The sequence below is a fragment of the Oxyura jamaicensis genome, chromosome 2, assembly GCF_011077185.1.
Source record: "Oxyura jamaicensis isolate SHBP4307 breed ruddy duck chromosome 2, BPBGC_Ojam_1.0, whole genome shotgun sequence".
In the NCBI taxonomy this organism is placed as follows: domain Eukaryota; kingdom Metazoa; phylum Chordata; class Aves; order Anseriformes; family Anatidae; genus Oxyura; species Oxyura jamaicensis.
This window is the reverse complement of record NC_048894.1, coordinates 35,714,155-35,735,032: the sequence shown is the minus strand read 5'-3', so window position 1 is coordinate 35,735,032 and position 20,878 is coordinate 35,714,155. Positions and strand designations below refer to the sequence as shown.

At 37.1% G+C, this 20,878-nt stretch overlaps 1 protein-coding gene across 3 annotated transcripts in view; it reads right to left on the bottom strand.

Annotated features, from left to right (window-relative positions):
• TAX1BP1 (Tax1 binding protein 1) overlaps nucleotides 1–20,003 on the bottom strand; it is a 52,706-nt gene extending 32,703 nt beyond the window's left edge. For all 3 annotated transcript variants that reach the window (XM_035316311.1, XM_035316313.1, XM_035316312.1), the window contains exons 1-5: nucleotides 19,851–20,003; nucleotides 17,079–17,262; nucleotides 6,643–6,745; nucleotides 3,769–3,956; nucleotides 2,823–2,981 (exon numbers count right to left, since the gene is read on the bottom strand). In XM_035316311.1, coding sequence (XP_035172202.1) covers nucleotides 2,823–2,981; nucleotides 3,769–3,956; nucleotides 6,643–6,745; nucleotides 17,079–17,255 — 627 coding nt within the window. In that variant the 5' untranslated portion in view covers nucleotides 17,256–17,262; nucleotides 19,851–20,003. The remainder of the gene's footprint in view (nucleotides 1–2,822; nucleotides 2,982–3,768; nucleotides 3,957–6,642; nucleotides 6,746–17,078; nucleotides 17,263–19,850) is intronic.
• Nucleotides 20,004–20,878: the final 875 nt, after the last annotated feature.

Here is a 20,878-nt window from a genome sequence, read left to right as displayed (position 1 = left end):
TACCCAGAAAAGTTGTGGATGCCCCATCTCTGGAAATGCTCAAGATCAGGCTGAATGGGGTTTTTGAGCAAGTCTAGTGAAAGATGTCCCTGTCTGCATCAGGTGGACTGGAACTACATGATCTTTAACAGTCCCTTCTAACATCAACCATTCTGTTATTCTAGGGTAAAAAATACAGGGTAGCTTAGTAATATACATCATCAAAAGACAAGGATACTAGGTCAGATATCCACACTATTTGCTCTGAGGAAATTAAGTTTTTTTGATTGTTTGTTTTTTAGAAAAGAGGAAAACAGATCGACAAGTATGTTATATAAAGGGGTTCATGATTATTTGTATCAGAATTTAAATGGCAATAAGTGTATAACAGTTACCAACACACTGGCAGAAAAAAGAGTTCTGCACTCACTTTGAATCAATTGGGCACATCTGTACAGACTTATCTACTTGTAAATAATTGTTTTTCTTTAATGTAATGTGCTCTGAAATATATTGAAAGTTGTTTGTTGTTAATATATTTAATAGAACTCTAAAAAATTAAACCTTCACCTGAATAAACTAAACATTTAAAAAAATATAGATTAAAAAGTGGAGTTGATGAATTTAAGATTTTTATGTGTCAAAGGTTTGGAGCATAACTAAAAATCCACCTGCATGTGAAGTGCAGCAGAGAACTAGGAGTAAAAGAAGAAAAAGAACCCACAGAATCACTTTGTTAAAGCTGTCATTCTGTAACTTAAAAGCAAAACCAAACAACAACAAAAACAATTCAAACCTAAATTACCTACTTCATACTAATCACAGGTGAAGACTCTGCTGTTATATAACTATATTTTGATTACTTAACATTTCAAGGTTATCCCTTGTGGTCTTACGAACAAGATTTGAATTAATGGACTGTTGAGGTTTATTGCCAATAACAATTATTCACATCACACGAAGCTGACTAGATTAGTTGACTTTATTTATTTTAAACAAACCAGAAGGAAAATAAAACCTAGCTATTGTAATTGAAATGAGTGCTGCATAACTGCTGCTCAGGAATCTTTAAATATGTCTATTAACCCACTGTACAAAGCTCCCAGCAAAGATAAATCATATAACCTGTTGGCCTGCTTCTGTATTTCAAGTAATGGGGTAGGGATGTAAGGAGAGCAAAGAAGAAGGAAGGTCATCTTTAGGCTTGGTAGGGCTACAGAGAAAGCTGCATATAAAGTGCTCTTTATTAAACTTTCTGATGATGAACAAGTTAAATTAATGCATCTGATTTAGAAGACGCAAGCTTAATTTTCAGAAGTAACATTGAATTTATGTTCTGTTAACGTATGTAAGCATTTATTATATGCATATTATAATATACATATAAATGAATGCAAGTTTCAGTTCAGCAGAAACTCTCTTAAAAGTGAAAAACAGAAAACATAAAAGTAGTAAAATAAGAAAAGGCCAAAGACTTTAGAGACAAAGTAAGTGCCTGGGTTAGGAAACTGCTATAGTATTCCAGATAGGTGAAGTGTTTGATTAACTATTGTCTAACTACCCTTGCTGGACAGCTATTGAAGTCCCATTTGACAAGTTGTTCTAAAAACGCATTCTAGAGCTAATGTGGATCGCAACTGACAATTTTTCAAGACATTTCAATATAAGAACCTCAAATAATAATGAAAGATTTCTATATAGCTTATTCAGATTTATCCATTAAGCTTCCACTTCTGTAGATACATTAAATGTATGCTTTTAAGTATTTAATTCTAGTCTTGTTAAACTGGTCCTCCCATATGCTTAAAATTAATAATTCTTTTATATGAAAGATTTTACACTTTTTTCCCCTAAAATAGATATTGACTTTTTCCTTATCTAATGTTATAGCTCATTTAATTATGACTGCTGAAAAGTAGACTATGAAATTTCAGCAGTTTCAAATTCCTTCAACAAATTCCTTTCTACCAAAGGTGTATCGTGCAGAACTGTTGACATATACGTACTAGTACTTAGAAATAGCCTATTAACTGCTGTCCACAGCTAAATTATATAGGCTTCATTACTTCAAATTTGTCCATGTCACCACCTTCCTCCCACATGTTTTTAATCTTCTCCTAAAAGGTTGTTGGTGGTGGTTGCTGTTGTTTTTTTAAGCATCAGCTGAAATATATATTAAATCTAACTTTTGTGTGCCTAATACTGCATTTCCTTACTATTTGTAGAATTCCAAAGCAAGCTTTCTTTGGTTCAGGCTAGATTTATATTTCTACTACCAATTAAGACTGTAACTTAATTTTTAGGTTTGTTCTTTTCCCTTTCAAAATCAGTAGACCCTTCTGAAATCTTTAAGAGAAGTCACAGTTAACTTTTCACTCTTAGTATATTCTGACAGTAGCATTCTGTTAAGTCTTGATCTTTTTAATACCAACTTTTTTTTTTTTTTTGGCTTTATTGCCATTTTCAATACCGTGTATTCTGTGTAATTATACCTTAACAGGCATTATTTGAAAAGCCATCCTCCATTTTAAACTAGCATAAGTGAACTTTCCACTATCAACTACTTTTCCACTATGAATTTCACAATTAAATGTCAAACATCTGGTAACAGTTGTCATCGATTATCTTACTAAGCCTGGTACCAAAAGCCTTAAATATTTTAACCATTTTACGACATAAAAGGCATAGTGGCAGGAGGTTAATAGGAACTGACCTATTCTAATGTAAATGTCTATCTAACTGCTGAAAGGTTTTGATAGCTGATTTTCACCCAGTTTAACTGGTTCTTGAAAAAGAAGGATTACAGACATTACGAGTCAGCTTTAATCAGTAAAACAACTAACCTTTTGCTCTGTTTGCAGTTGGTCACATCTCTGCTTTTCATGGTTAAGTTCTTTTTCCAGTCTTTCAACTTGATCTCGGAGTTGTGTCGTTTCCTTCTCCAGAACAGAAGTTACCTTTAATAGTTCTTCTTTTTCTTTTATTATTTTTTCAATTTTAAACTGTAAAAAACAAAAATATTTTTTCTTGGCATCTTTTCTCTCCTTGATTTCTATCCAATAAGTAATAATCCAAATTACTCCAATGTTTGAGCAGAATCAAAAAACATGTGCCTTCTGGCCAGGTAATTTTACATTTTTATCCTTCTTCACAAATTTCTGAAGTTTCACTACTCTCACTACATTACAGTACTACATTATTATTAGACAGAACATTTTGTACCATATTTATTGCTGCTCTTTTTTCCTCAAGTGAAGTGTTTTTACTGTTCCCAAGTGACAACAACTATGGACAAGCTAATTAACATGATGACAACTTGGTGACGAAACGGCTGCTGAGTGTACGCGCACGCGCACACACACTAGAACAATGTTGAAGAAATTAAAAAAAAAAATACACACATTGCCAAAAGTAAGGACTGGCACAGAAACCAAGATAATCACAAAAGTTTGAAAAATCCTTTTTCTTCAGTTTTAGCACTATGGGTATGTACCCTAAGACTTTAAATGCAGAAAAATCCCAGCTGTATCTCTGTACTGCATCTTGTCCTAAGTTTTGAAAGCTGTAAATCAAATACATGTGCTACTTGTGCACAACTAAAAGCATATCAGTTCTTTTTTTTTCCTTACAATGAGTACCCTTTCACACAAAGGCTTGTTCTTGAATATTATATTCTATGCATTTATGTGTGTGTGTACATATGTACACACAAAAACTAAGTGGAAAGATATATACATATAAACACTAAGTGCAAAGACTGATAACATTTTAAGAATTGATGAATCAAACCTCAAGAAGTCCAGCTTTTGTGGTCACCACTAACATATCAGAGTTTCCTTCATCTTCCATAGTGAGCAATTCTTCAACAGGAGAAGAGGTACGGAACTGGAAAGGTGTGCTGGCTCCACGTATTTCTCCTTTATGAGTCACGTAACAGAACTGGTAGAATTCTCCATCATCATTTGGTAGGTAATATCCTATCAAAATAAATTTGTATTTGAAGAAACATTCTGTACTAACAAATCTATTATGCAATTCTCCACGTGGAAATACATTATCAGAACATCTTTGACTTACGATTTTCACCCTCATAATTTCAGTAGGGTACAGGCAATGATCACAGCAATACAAAGGAATTTACCCTTTTCAGTAATTTATTTGGATTTCCCCCCAAATTTCTCCTAGCTTTTTTTTTTTTTTTTTTAAACACATTGAGGCCTAGGACAGTAACAAGTAACAACACTATAGAACTATACATATATGCATCACCTTACATGCGTTAGGTACTAGCTGATGAATATATTCTTACTGAATACAAAGAATCATTTGCGACAAGATGCCCTGAAGATCTAAACATGGAACAGGACTACATTATTATGTAACTGTTGTACAATGAGAGAACAAAGAGTAAGTGACTTTGGGGCTGGAAATACCTCTACAGTCAAAGACAAGAGACACAGACAGAATAACATGCTATGATGTTATATTTGTGAATGTTAAGCAACCATTTTCAGAACTAATGGGATTTTTACCTTTGTTAGTAAATGAAAGGAAACAGGCCTCACCCAACTTCATGGTAAGAAAACCACTTGACTTTATTTAGAATACTTAACTGTCAGACACTTTAGCTGGCTTTTGTATGACACCAGCATAATAAATCCTCACCCAGCAGGTGATGTCACCCCTAACTATCCATATCTCACCACAATTTAAATCTGCTCCCTTTTTTAACTTCCTCATCATTAAATCGCATTCACCAACTAGAAGTCTATTACTTCCAGAAACAGATGCTGAATGCCACAAGAATTTTGGCATGAGTACTTTTTTCTCAAACCACCCCTGACACTTTTTCCTCTTTCCATCAGCTTGATTAAAATCCACTTACCTCCCTCTTTATCACAGGTGAGAAAGATACAAAAAAAGTATGAGAAGTGAGCATAATATATATTTCTGAAGTCACTTTTCAGCACCGCCCAAAAAAAAAAAAAAAAGCTAAATATTCCAAAAATCTTCTCTGGATCAAAAAAAAACCTGAACAAAGTGTTTGATAAAATTCTAACAGCAGCTAAGGTAAGTAAGTGAAAGAAAGCTAGGAACTTAGTGCAAGCACCTACTCAGGTACTGCTTCAGTTCTGACTAAACTATAACATCAGAATCCCTATTTCAATCACTGTGTTGCTTTGGGGGGAATTTTTTGTTTTTGTTGTTATTGTTCTTGCTGTTTTTTAAACCTGTCATTCCAGACTACTGGGAGACTTCTTCAAGTAGTCTTAGCTGCTTTTCCTAAAAATGGTAAAACTCATTATACCTGCTATACAGACAACATTTATATCAAGTGCTTCATATTTCCATCAGTCTTGTACTTTATTAACTATAGCTCAGGGAATAGTATCTTACTACCTTTCTACTTGCAAGTTTGAACACGTGTAGATCTTCTAACATCCATAACATCCTGTTGCAAGGAGCTCTGCACCTGACTGTGTACTATCTCTATCTCTGTTATGAACCTGTCACTGGTAGCTCACACTGACGGCCCCTGCTTCTTTCAATATGAACAATGGAAAGCCGACTCATCCTATGGGTAGCTGGTTTTACAGACATCTGTTTTTTTCTATTATTTATTTCCCTTTCTCAGGCTGAAAAACGTAGCAGAAGAAAGTACTGAAGGTCATCTAGTCCAACCTCCTACTCAAAAAAGTGACTGCTGTCAGCAGCAGTCTGGACCTATTGCAGCAGTCAAGTAAGTGTGTGGAACTCCCATCTATCCAAACCTTCCTGGCATACCTGTTCAAGTGCTTCTACTACTCATTTTCTACCTGTTGGTGAAAAAGTTCTTCTCAATGCTAGACCTAAACCACCTAGGTCCCTTTTTACATGATCAGCCACATGGTTCTCATCTTTGTAACTCCTCTTATTTATATAGAAGGTGCTTAACTTTGATCTTCCTTGTTGCTCTGTTCATTTTTGAGTTGTGCTAGATCTTTATTGAGACTCGGAAGGGAAGGTAGAGGATCTGATTTCCACACAGTCTTGAAAATGCAGTTATAACATAGACTTGTATAGCGGTGTACCATTTTCTGTTTTGTTCTTTACTCTTCTCTTAAAATTTAGTGATTTTCAGCAATTCCTCACTATCAAAAGGTCCTCTGCAACTCTGAAAAAAACTGAGCCTTCACCAAACTGTCACTTACATTATTTATCTTTTCTTTCTTTGACAAGAATCACTTTACACTGGAATGGTCTAAAGTCCAGAGACTAAAAACAGACAATGTGAAGACACAATGCTTTAAGAGATGCCAAGATTTAAAAAAAAAAAAAAAAAAAACTGCCAATGATTAAACGGCATCACTTTTGGTGTCTGAATAACTTCCAGCTGAGTTCCTCTATCTATCAGTCATGAACACTGTCCAATTATTATGTAAAAATATATTGAGTCACACAATTACTCATACAACCTCATTGACGTGAAATAAGAATGAACTTTACACAGGTAACAAAAAGAGCATGCAAAAGACTTAGGTGGTAAATTCTCCTTCCTACAATTTGTGTTTCTAAAGATCTAGAACTGCTCTCCAATCTTCAATATCTTAACACATAGATGAGTATTTAAAAAAACTATGGAAGCTAGAAAATACAGGTAGATACTGCTTTATTTAAAATCACCTTGAAAAGTCAGCGCGCAGTTAACAGTTGATCCTTCCACATAGTTTTCTGGCATAGGTGACCAAAGAAATGTGTAATAATCTCTTGCAGTACTCCAACCAACCTAAAATAAAATAAACCACAACAACAAAAAGAAAAGAAAATATTAGCCAGAAAAAATTGCTACATATAGTTAAGGTATCACAGCCTGGCCTTTACAACATACTGTAATATGAATATTTCTGCTTCAACATGCAATAAAAAGATATTTAACAATGTTTACAAATCAAGAATATTTTTAACAGGCATGTCAAAGATTTAGCATGAATTTTATTAAGCTTGTTACTTAAGGCAATAAATGGGTCTAAGGCAGTAAAAGGGTCTATATAAATTAAAACACCAGACAGTTTTCACTATACTTTAAACTATTATTTGGTACATTTACATTTTTTTCTATAAAGATACACTATTAGACATTGAAAATAGGAAAAGATTAATTCAGAAGTTTATACTGAGATTTTCTTAGGGTAACTTCTGCCAACGTCAACTATTTTGTGTCCACAATCCAACAGGTTCATCAGAAAACAAGAAGGAGGAAGGAGGAAACACCTCTTCCCTGAAAATGCCCAATTTGACAGGTCTAAGCTAGCTTTTTTTGTTTGTTTGACAACTTCTGCAATACTAACTAAAGACCAGCATTTCACCAGAATGCTAACTCCTCCATATACATATAACATAGTGTAACTACAGGGAACAACAAAAAAAGCATGAAAATCTAACTCAGCTAAGTTAGTGCAGTTTCCCCAGTAACTTCAATAAACACCGACTTTCCAATGTTTCATAAAGCCCGCAGTTCCTTGAAATAAGAAATGATATCCCCCAAAGAAATAAATTCCAACAAGCTTGAAATACATGCATCTAAACCTGAAACCCGAAGCAACCAGTTACTATAAAGCAGCACTGAACAATAATAGAGTAATGATAAAGGAGTGCAATGAAACAGATGTATTTGTTCTAACTAAAAGAAAAATATCAAAGACCTGGTCAAAAAGTAGTAACATATTTTGTCACTAACTGTGTATGGTGTCTTGGAAGAGTTAAGAAGGAAAGGGGGCAAATTCTCCACCGATTTTATCAACATTATTGGGGAAGGGAAACACGACAAAAAAGATGAAGTTGGTAATCATGATTTCTATTACTTCAGTGGACAAGATTTCTAAATTTAAGTTCTTATCAAATACTCCTTTATAAAGGATACATTGCAACAGTGTATTTTGAAAGGACTAAGAACTGTTTTTAAGGGGTTGTCAGCTTTACAAAAATAAAGAGGAGCAAAAAAAAAAAAAGATGTTTATATGGGCAATGAGAACAGTAGTACACAAAGTAATTAAATAGTAGTTATACAGTTACAGATTTAAATTAAATAATTAATGATTAAACTAATTATTCATTAGCATTACCCTAATTATTAGCATTTATTAAAAAAAAAAAAAAAACTGAGGAGACTATTCCATAGTTGCCTTTTACAAAACTACTTCTCCACTTTGTATTAAAAGCCTGGCAATAGCTACTGTTTGGGAAAGAGTAATTGCTCTACAACCAGGCCTTTTTTACATTAATAAAAAGCAGAGATGAACAATAGCAAAAGCAGTTCAAATCTTCCTCCTGCTAGCTATAGTCACTTTTTTAAGGCAATATTCATTAGGCAGAACAGCGCCTGACTGTTCTGCTCACTCAACAGAACAACAAAAATGGAACCAACTGTATCCACACGCTGAAAGTAAATGCAGACACCCTTTACGTGGTATTTAAATGCCTCACAGAACTTTGATCACAGATTACATCCGTTCATTTTTTGTTTCCTGCAGTTACTGACCGAGTTCTAAATGATCTAACTATTCAAGCTGAAAACATATTTACTGACATCAATATCTTGAAATTAAAAGCTGTCCAAAAAAAAAAAAAAAAAAAAAAAAAAGGAAATGGAGGGAATGAGATGGAAATTCACACTTAATTCCTGTTTAGGCCTCACATGAAGTTTCAGCGCTATTCTCCTGTGAAGAATGGTCCAAAGTAAAAACAAAAATGAAACAAAAACTTTCATTACAATACAGATTAAAATGGCACATGAACAAGTCAGACAAATAATTTTATAGTGTTGGTTTTTTTTCTTTTTTAGTTGATAATATTAACTGGAAGAGTATTTCACATTTTTAAAAAGAAGCAACAAAAACCAGTCCTCCCTCAAAACAAACAAAAATATGAAAAATTAGAATAAAACTTTCAATATGAAAGTACCATCAAGTAAAAGAGCATTTGGATCAAAACAGCTACAGACTTTGATGTTGTGCCAGACCTCTGTTGGGATACCCTTAATAAAAGTAACTCTGGAATAAAAATAATAATAAAAATAAAAAGCACCGTCAACCACTAACATAAAGCCAAGTTCGAAAGTGTTAAAACCAAAGGAAGTATACACTATCAAATACACACCTTCTTCCCATCAGAAATCTTAATAGGACATACAGTGGGCCTTCCTGTGAGCAAGGAGTGCAAAAGGCACAGTCTACTACTAGTCTAATTTAAAAACATGGCAACAGCGGATATTACCACAGCCACATTCAAGTACACAAACATTATAAAGTACACAAGAACTCTAGCACATTAGTTTCTGAAGTTCAGAAGAGGAAAACAGAGAATGGCCCATCAAACTAAACACAAGACTTTTTATGAACTCTGACCTCAAGTTCATCATCCAATGCACTGCCTGGCTGTGCTGATGCTATAAGGAATCACTTTTTAATGAATTCATTGAAAACACTGAAAGTATCCTGCTCAGAGTTAAAAACTCAAAATATTAATAATGTCCTTATTTCTTAGCAAAAAGAACAAACAAGGCTTAGATGATGCAACTCCCCTAAACCATATATATACACATAAGCATGTATTAATTTGATTTTTACACGGAATTTTTAACCAGAATTAGAGTCTCTGCTACTAACCTGGTACTCAGCACATCCTTCTAGCCCCCCCACTTCTCTACTTTTAATTCTCACAAGCTCTGCTCAGAAATCCTTTTTCAAAAGGAAAAGCTGTGTATATGTTCCAATGCTCTTGCTTTCCATACATTAACCAACAGATTAACAGTCCAGAATCCAAACCCTACTTTCACTGTTCCTACCCATGTTTTTAAACCAAACACAAACTATATGACTAAACATCATGTCACATTGAGTTTATTATGTACAATGTGTTACTCAAACAATACTTAGTTTATGTAGTTCACTTTGTTCCCATAAAACTGGAAGTTTTAATAGGTCATTACAGAATAATCCATTCTCTGTATTCCTATTTCCTACTTTGGAGCAAAAGGGCTTATTTCATTTTAAGACATCATAAACTACTTTTTAGTTATATAAACCAAATCTGTAGTCACAGTGGAAATACTGAAGTTCACTGAAGTTTAAGATGTCTAACACTGGCTAGGACAGTGATGACAACTGAACCACCTGCAATAATCACACCAGGCAGCACTTCCTTTACTAATAGCTACGTAGGTGTCACAGTTCTTCTTCTGTGCTGCCCCCCACATACAATCCCTTTTCTCATCAGAATGGCCCACAGTGCAATTTTTACATTTCACCCACAGTACATTCCCACCCAAGTAGCTAGAAGAAAATTAGCTGGCTAGTAAACTAAATGATGAAAACACACACACACACACACAAAAAGTCAGAGTTAGGAATTGTCTGTTTCTCAATAATATACTAGTGAGGAAACGTAATGACCAACTATTTTAGTTTTGCTGTTTCCTTTAACTTACATCTGATTTATCTTAAAGTGTGTAACCTTTCCTAAGGTGAAAGCTCTGTCTTACAACTGCACAGTGTATACGGTGTAAAAACACTTTCAAGCTTCATTTTTAACTTCTTGAGTTTTAGATGATCATGGGGAATGAATACTTCCCTCCTTCCACCCTAATTTTGTGCTGTTTCTTTCCCTTATAATGCCTTCGCAAAGTCAGGCAACTTGGTCTTGAACATGACAGCTTTGAAGGAACACAACTGCAAGAAAAGCTCATTCGGCCCTTGCTCCACTAGCCTCAGAAAGCTGTCATACACCTGGACAAGCAGCAGCTTTCATTCACGTAAGACAGCAGCTTAGTACATGCGTTGTTCAGATAGGTAACAGCAAGAGAGCAAAGAAGCAAATCCAGGAAACACTTGTTTAGCTGAACCAATGCAGGCATAACCAGTTGGCCTTTATTGTAAATACCTAATATGATGCAATTCTAAAATAATAATAATAATTTTAACTCTGTTGTTGTTATTGTTAAGTCCTTTTTGTAATTCAGAAGGGAAACCATGCAGTTTAGAACATAATTTGGCAAAGTACTCTTCAGTACGGCAAGAATACATGAACTGCCTCTGAATGAAGAAAATCACATGCCCAAACCCAAACTTGTCCATCTCTGCTGAATGTTATAAACACGTACAGGTAATCTTTTAACCCAGACTATTGAGAACATATGGCATTTGTTGCTGTATCAAGGTACTATCAGGTTCCTACCCTATTATCATCTCTTGTTGGTTGTATTTCTACCTCATAGTTCAGAGGAATATGTCAAAATAGCATTGACAAAGTGCCTAGACCATAGGATCAACTTTCTCTCCTATTGGGTATAAATCAAAATAAATACAGAAAAAATAGGAATGCTCTAAAAAGAAAACCTGATACATATGTAAATGACTGCCTAAGGAAATGTTACGACAGATCAAAGAGCAACAAAGTTACTGTTTGCTTTAAGAGATAAGCATAAAAAGGTAGTAAAAAGGGTGGTTAATCAATATATCATCACATTTCATGAAATCTATAAAGTAGCACAACTTTTTTATTTCTACTAGCCACTTTGTTATGCCATTTTTCTCTCTTAACATACAAAACTACCACAATAAATATTTTTAGAAAATCAGTGACACTTTGGATTGAATGTCAGAACTTCTTATCAAATGGTAGCTCAGGTAAACCCAGCTAATCTTTATCTAGTAAAGGAACAGTGAATGACAGTATCATGGAGTTTTATTTTTTTAATTTTATTTTAAAGAAAAGTATTATCTCCGTTATTTGAGACATCTTTCCAAAGAAGGCAAACCAGAAGAGAATCGCTCTAATTGGCGGACATGGTAATTCTCGAAACACTCTGAATTCCGGCAATTCTATTCCCTACTATTTTAAAAACAGGACATGCTGTTCACTATTCATTCCTGTATCCATCATATCCTGTTGTGCAGTGATGATTTCATGCCAGAAAATTTGTATTACAGTATGCATGTGGTCAATAACACAACCAGCTGTTGCCCTACACTTCACAATTGATCTGTAGATATGGAAGTAATTCTTATCTGGAGTATCAATCTCTGACAAAACCAGGACTTTGAAACTGCTCACACAAGTTGTGCTGGTATTTGCAGTCAAAGTTCAATACAAACTAACCCAAAGGACTACACAAAATCCTATCTATGTTGCCTTGCTACAACGCAGCAACCAAGCTATTTGTTAGCTGCCCATTCAACCCACTGCTGATTTTACAGAGGTTTTGAGCACAGACAAGCTAAATTTGAGGTGCACTATAAACCAGTGAACTGTAGAGAGAGAAATTACGGTGCACGTAAGCACATGCATTGTACCAATATATAAACAATAGCTGAGGTGTGGCCTCCTAAATAATGAGTACCCTTTCAGAGCAAGTCTGTGCTTACTGTGTTCAAATAATCTTTCAAGATCTTCCCAATCTTTTATTTTTTATTTTTTTTTTAAATATATATATGTTAAGATACCAGAAAGCCAGATCACTGTTTTTAAATTGTGGATATTAAAAATGTATACATTAAGAACAAATTTCCTTTTCTTCTCTAGGGGTACACTGAGACAGTCAATACCAAACTATGTCTACAATTAAAGTCAACACCCTGGAAGAACAGCAATGCAGATGACTTAAGAAAAAGATAACAATGGGAACCAAGAGGTTTGAGGGACTAGGTAACTAATGAGAAAGCAAAACTGAAACCATTATCTTTAAACATGTAAGATTCCCAGCTGATATTACAGACCTTTTCAGCGTGCCAACCTCAGCAAAATTAAATCTTCAGAAACCTAGATGCTATTATGATGCATGCCATAAACACATATCTGTAACTCTGCTCTCTTAGAGCAGTATCATATCACATCCCAAGAATGACTTCATTGTGCCTTTCAGATGCACAGTAAACATGCATCTATTGTATACTGAACATCTGCAGGTCCTACTTGCCCACACATGCCCTAAACAGAGGCATAAGCAATTCTTCCTAAAAGCCAAACACGTTTTTTCAAACACTTCTGCAAGTCTGGACACTATGTATTAATAATGAAAAAAAATATCATGTGGCCACATGATTATTTCACTTTATTGCAAAATAAAGTAACAAACTGTAGACTTCCCCATCCGGAGATTAGGACCACCTACCAGACAATTTTTGCAAACAGATGCAGTATACATATTAATTGGTTTTCCTCATTTCAAAGGTTTAGATTTAGATTACCCTAGGAGCCTTTCCAGATTTCAATTAATCAAAAGAGAAAGAGAGGAGAGGAGGATGGGGGCACTGGGCTTAGATCATTCTGAGAATACAGATCTCTTATCAACTCTTTCAGGAACAACAAGCTTTCTCCCCTCCGACTCCACACTAGGAATTCAGGTTCTTCTGCACAGGGAAAGCAGATCTCAAATCATAGCTTCCAAAAAGTAACACAAAGAGGGATTCAGGGTTAAGAAAGTACATGCTGAGCACTAAAGCAGTAGTCAGCTCTAAAACTTTTTTGTCCCCCCTTTAGTAACAAGCAGTGATAAAACTGATGGAGAACTTTTGGTGCTTGATAGCAGATGGTCCTCCAAAACACCACAAAAGCAGAAAAGAAATAGCAGCAATGAACGACAACAGATTGGGAGAATCAATTAAAAACTATTTTTAAGCATCCTGTAGGGAACAAAGAAGAAAAAGAAGGATATATACAGAAAGAATTAAAAGGCTGTATACTCAGAACTTCTAATCAAATGACAAAGGGTAACATCATCTTCACTACTGTACTTTTCCCCCTATTTTTTTTGCCTGAAGTACAGTACCATGTTTATGTCCTTTAGATATACTTAAGTTTATACTTAAGTATACAGGAAACTAGTATAACTGAACTACCCTGCTATACAGTAATTGGTGCATATACAACACTATCCTTTTAACTTATGAACACTGGGCTTCCATTAACAATAGAAGACCATTTTCCTGGGAACAGTTTCATATCCACCAAGAAATGGCTTTTGTTCAGCATTACAAAATTTCAGCATTTAGCAATTTAAATTACACTGGCAACAACAGAAAAAGCACATTTTATCTACAACATGTACAGAGAATTGATGGAATCTATTAAGTTTCAGAAGAACTTTAGGGATTTATTCAGCTCTTTGTAATAACATTGTACAAATATTGCACAAATCCCTAGCTCAGGTCTGACATTCTAGACCTATTCTACTTAATACAAGACTTTTTGATGCCTCTGATTGCAAACAGCAAGGAAGTACATTATCTTGCTCTTGCTCCTTATTTTAAACTGCTTTGTAAAATAACTTTAAGAGGATACCTGTAAATAAACTACTGTAACACAAAGCAACCAGCTGTGGTAACTTTCACTGAAGTCATTTTCATATCACAGTTCTAAACAGAAGCCATACTCAGTGATGAAAATGAAACATTCAGTAGACACCGAAAATTCGTAACATTTGGAGAGGGGGTTAAAAATAAAAACTGAAAATAACACATGCCAGGTAGAAAAGACTGAGATAACAAAATGAAAAAAAAAATAATCTACAAACAAGTAAATAACCACAGTAAGTCCCACAGGAGGAAAAAAAAAAAATAAACTATAAGTAATTTCTGGTTCCTACCAAGCATTCAATTTTTAATATCTCTTTTTCACATACACTGCACAACACTATGGAAAAATTAAATCCTGCAATAATTACACATACAATAAAAACAGACTATTCAACATGTGTTGCACACTACGAAAACATTCAAAAAACTCACAAGCTAGAGTTTAGGAGTCAGTATATGAAATCAGTTTTTGCTTCTGGGAACTACTATTTTAATTTCCCTTTAAAAAGGAAACAAACTGACAAACCAAAGCCTTAAAAGTTGCTGTTCAGAGAATTTTGAAAAGATTTGAAAAATTAACTTAGATTGGAATTCCACATAAAGCAGCTGTGCCAATTAATTAGGCCTAGCCCCTGTCCTTCCTGATCTACTTGTTCCCATCACGGTGATGCCAGCAGAGCTGCCCACTGCATGACACAGTGAAAACCAAAGCAGCTGGGAAATGAGGTGGAAAAAGCTGGCAAAGGAGGGATGGCATTTTTCTGTCAGATCACTTCCCTGATCCATTTCACTGTGCAGCTGCAAAAACAGCTAGACTAGCAAAACATGCAGAATGCTGTAAGGATACACATAATGGAAGTCTACTGAAGACATCATTGTCACTAAAGAAATACACTTGCAATCTAAATGAAAACAATCACTTAAAAGGTTCCTATGAATTTTGTTCAGTAAAAAAAATTCTTAAGTAACCAGTTGAGCAAACACAGGACAAGGTATTTAACAGTAGACAGCTACATTGTCTACCATTAAAGCCATTGCCCCCTAAAATGGGAAGCCCGCATTAGAAACACCACCAACAAAACATTCACAGGAAAAATCTTAGTTCATCCTAGTTTTCTGTACTAATCTGATATTCATATTCATGATTCATAGGCAAGGATACAGCTGGACAGCTGGCTTCATTTAATGCACTGTACTGCAACTATAGTAAGATTCGTCATAACACTTAGTGAATATGACACAGTCACAAACAGAAAACAACTTTCTTCCTTTTCCCTATTTCGCAATGCTTCCTTCCCTTGTGTTGATGAGACTGAGGTGAGCTGGAAACTCAGCTGGGGAACTCCATTAAAAATAATCCAAAACGTTGGTCTTAACCTCAATCAATTTCCCAATTTAGTCCATCACACAAGAGCTTGCTTCATGCAAAGGACAGGAAACACAAGAAATAAACCACTGAGTAAAAAGAAAGGGAAAGCATTTCAGCAGCACTGCTACCTCATGTCATCTCAAAGCCTTACTCAAACAACTGCCAAAGCCATATTACTTGTCATTACCAAAGCAGAAAAAAAACCTCATACCTCAACAGGTTATGAAATATACCATCACAGACATGATGGAATCAGGGATATCTGTACTTTGTACACAGCATTTCACGTAGCCACTGAGAAATTCTTTCACGCTTTTTTTTACTTTTTATAATCTGCTTTTTTAGAGTCCCAATTGCCTGCCTCACTTAGACCAACACACGCATTAATTTCTCAATATACATTTAAATAATTTCATAATGCTTGTTGAACGTTCATGAACGTTGTTTGTTTCATTAATCCTGTTAACTGAACACCAAGCGTGCTGAGTCACATTCGTATTTGTCAAAACTTATCAGAAAATCAAAACACATGTACATATTTTTAAACACTTCTCACTAGAGAAATCTGCCTGCTTGTAGTTACTGCCTCCTTCACATAATTTAGTGACTGCAGTCAATAATTTATTTTCTTCAGCTATCAGTGGACAGCTCTAAGGGACTTCAATAACAAAACAGTCTGTTACATTTAGCCCTTCCCCACCGAAGTACCACTTCTTTAAAGCTCCCAAAAAAACTTCTATTAACTATTCAAGTAAGGCATACAAGCATCATCTACTAGAAGCTATATCAACAAAGAAATGTAGATCAACATCTTAAATAGGAGCAGATGTAAGAATTAATCCATTTCTAATCCCTTGAGACTATCTTTAAAAGTAACTCCAAATAAATCACTGATGTGAGGCAACTGATATGGCCTCTCTTCTCCTCCTTTATTCAAGGGTTTGTTTTGAACAGTTTTTGTGATCTATTCCGTTCATCCTGCTCTTGCAACGTAAACGAGTCAGGGGCCTAGGTCACACCATCTTCAGCTTAGCTTTATTCTTTCCACACACACTTCACATTTATTCTTGCTCACACTTTTCATATAGTCATGCTCACAATGTCATTCTATGGCCACACATTTCTTCCTGTATCATCTCCATTTAATTCTGCATCACACCACTTCCTGAGAGCTTCCCTTTACTCCAGCACACACATACTATACTCATTACTCTAGTTTTGGTGTCCAGTCTCATCTCTGTTAAAAAACTCAGACTCTAATTGCAGCTACTTATACATCACTTAAGTGATGTTCCACTTGAGTTTATGAGAGCACTTCTATTGTTGGATTTTTCCTTTTTTAATTGGTAAGAGAAGACAGTGAACATGTGAGAAATGTGAACAGAACAAACCTTACTTACCTTGAAAATACCAACCCAGTCTTTCTGATGAGGATGGATAAACTGGGTCAGAGTGTAGTGACATTCAAGGTGTGTGTTTGGAAGATAGCTTTTCGCCACATTTTGAAAAATCACATGTGCAAAATTGGAAGTCTGTAAAGCATTAGCTGAAGATGGAACTTCTTGAAAGGATGACATGATTGATCTGCAACAGAAATCATAGAAGTTGTTACTTCAACATAGTAGAAGAAATCAGTTAGAAATGAATCTATTTGAAATATACCAGACTGAGACAAATAAACAATTCATTCCTCTGTTCTGAAAACAGACAGCTATAGACCAAACCCACCAAAATACATAGCCTCAGCTATACTCCAAAACAATCACTTCTCAGAATGAAAGGGCAGGCACTTTAGTGATGACACCAAGATGGAGAGAGCATCACTTAGCGAGATGTCCCTAGTATTGTATCACAGATAGAATATCAGAAAGTGGGAAATAAAAGTGGTGGGAAAATGAAGCAGGGTTCTGACTTAATGAAATGTCCTTAATCGTTCTGGATGCTTCAGGGAAGGAGACAAAGTTCTGTGGTTTCCCTTAACTTCAAAGACCTCTCAGCATCTGTAACGCTCAGTACTTTTAACAGCATTTTCACAAATGAAATTCTTGTTCCCCTCTCAGTGAAAGTAACAAAGCTCCACTTTAAGACATTTTAACAAACAAGAAAGTTTAGTTAAACAGCCTTTTTTTCCCCTCCTCTTCAAAAGATTCTAATCTCTCTTTAGCAGTCAGTAGGCATCTTTAATTGTTCCCACTGTAACCCACATGCCCCCAGTCCAGCATGTTTACCATAAACAATGGACTTCATTGACAGTGAGAACATTTATGTCTGCATGCAGTTTGACGGATTAACACTAATTCAGTAGGATTGTGAAAGCTTTTAATCACCCTTTCTATTCACCACCTCATTCAGGATACATTGCGCTAAAAGTTACAGCATTGCCAGATGCTTCGCAGGCACACCAAAAAAGTTCATTTCTCAGATTGAGCAATATCTGTCAAAAAGATAGGCAACTGGTAAGTTTCAGGTGCCTGATTTAAATTTACAACCACAAGTCTGTCAAAATATTTTATACTAATTGGATTGGGGCCTTGGATATCTAGCACGTTTCTAGAAAGAAGAGACATCCTATTCTTGCCATTGCTATTAAAAGTTATTTTATCCTGACCAAGCAAACACACTCACTGAATGAGGTAACTGCCAAGCAAGTGACATAATACACCAGTTTTATTAAGATATATGTGGAAACCAATCCCAAAAAGGGATGGGCCACTGCAAGTCTCACGAAGTTCAAAGATTAAAGGCTGGCTGCATACTTCCCACAGCCTTTTAAAAGTTGTTTTCAACAGTTAGGAAATAAGTAGCGAAGAAACCATGTTTTTGGAAATAAAGCGTACTCTGAAGCAAAGAGGTATTCGTCACTCAGAACCAGCTTATTACTGTCCAAATTAGAGTGACACAAAGCACAAGTCAGCAGCTATGGCATCTTGGTATACTAGATGTTAAATAAAAAGCAGTTTTGTGCCCTGAATGACACAGCTATAAAGATTAAATGCTTAACTTCTTGTTTTTGGTGCTTTTATATTTGTTAATTTTCACAAGATCTTACACAAAAAATAAGGTAAATATCAAAAGACATTTTTAGAAACAGTAAGTTCCACGCAAATCCCACCTGTTATAGAACTTTTGAGTACAGAAGTGAAGGAAGTTTTCCAGCACGGTAAAACCCTGAACACTCCCACAGAGTTTTCAAAACAGAAGGTTACATGGGAGACACCTCCCAAACCTATTCCAAGCCAATAAATAGTAAGAAACCACGGCTTCTACAAGTCTAAAAGAAAGAGAACAGCCTTAAATTTTTTCCCTCAGGTGTAACAAATTCCTTCACTTTAGTAACTGAGCAGCATCTGATGACATGTAGAATTTACACGGAACGGACTGCACAAGTTTTCCTCCCTCATAAGCACAAAAAAGTAAAACAGTACCAACAAAAGCAATGAGATTAGACTTTTCTTTTTATAAACAGATCTATAAAAAATTGTAAATTTCTTATGAGCACGTATTACAAAGAAGCAAGCAATAAATAAATAAATTTTTGCGCAGTGGCCTGGTTTCCAGGCCCGAAGCTGAACTACTGAGAACTCTAAACCTGGGATTACAGCTCCCCGTCAGGAAAATCCTCGGAGCTGAGGTGAGGCCATCTCCTCGCAGCTGTGGGGATGCTGGCTGCCTGCCTGCTTACCGCACGGCTGCCGGTGGGGAAAGAGGGGAGGAGGAGGAGGAGGAGGAAGAGCCACGTTAGGGCTCCATCACTGCCATGACAAGCGATTTTCTCGCGGGGGCAGGCGACGCGCTGGCCTTCACACGCCGAGAAGGCCGGCAGGAGGAAAAGCTGGTCGGGCAGGAAAAAGCAGAGGCCGCAGCCCAGCTCCTCCCCGAGCCCCCGGCCTTGCCTGCCCGCGCCTTCCGCCCCTCCTCAGCCCTCAGGGACAGGGAACCCCGCTGCTGCCTCCCTCCGAGCCCCCGTTCCCTCCCTCCAAGCCCCGGCACGGCTCCCCTCTTCCTCCCCCAGCCCGAGGCAGCCTCGGGGGTGGGGGGGCGGCTTCCCGGTGGCGCAGCACGGCGACCGGCCACCCAGCGTCCCCCCCCGCCCCGGCGGCCGGAGGGCAGCGGCGGGGAAGGGGTCGCCGAACCGTGCCCTGCCCTCAGCCCGGCCCCGCGGCTCCCCTCACCTCGGCAGGCGCGGAGGACGCCGCGGACATCAACATGGGGCCTCCGCCATCAGCACCCAGCAGCTCCGCCCGCCCCGCGTCACTTCCAGCGCCGGCCCTGCCCGAGCCGGGGGCGGGGAAGCGGCCGCCTCGGCCCGGTGGGCAGCCCCGGGTGGCCCGGGGTGGGGAGACCCGGCTGTGGGTGTAGGGGGGGCTTTGTACAGGGCTGTTGCTTTCATAAAACCCCTGCCTAAGCCCCCTCGCAGCGTGTGGGTGGTTACAGCACGCCTCTGTACTGCTCGCGTACCACGATTCAGTCGGGTCCTCCGCCTCCGTCCCGCTCCCAAAACGCTGAACGCTGGCACCCTGTGTCGGTGGTATCGGTTTCCCACTCTTTGCAGGTCTGTCCTGGGACCTGCAAGGAGTGCAACCGAGGGAAGAGTGAGGTAAGAGCGGTTGTAAATGCGTGCGCAGTTCTGCTTGCGTAAAGTGGCAAATCCCCGTTAAAGCACATCACCTCTTAAATGCGCTGATTCTGCGGGGTTTTTATCCAAAGTCGAGTTGCAGGACATTCACCAGAACAATGGGGCTGAGTAACAACCAGCAGCGAAGAGTAATCGTCAGTGGCACGCTGGACGTGTCCCAGTACGCTGAACTTGGACGGCTCCCGCAAATGGTCTTCAGAGTCACCTTTGCCTCCTTACTGCTACTGTTTCTTCTATATTTTCATGTGTACTATCAATGAACAGGCTATGTGAAGATATATGTTTAGGTCATAAACTTATGACGTAAGTTGTTGGGAAGATCACTGGCTAGTTCATGGTCACTCCTGATGGAAATGAAACCAAGCAGAGGCATAGAAGCTCCCCTTTCAAGTAATGAAGGTTAATCGCTGTACATGCTTCTATTTTGCACTTCTTGTTTCAGAAACCAACCTTATGTCTTCATGTGTACCACAGGTTATTAGGTAACCATTTGATTCACGTACGTAATAATTTCTTATATTATTCATATATTCCATTTTCCCTGGAAAGCAATAAATCCCCTGC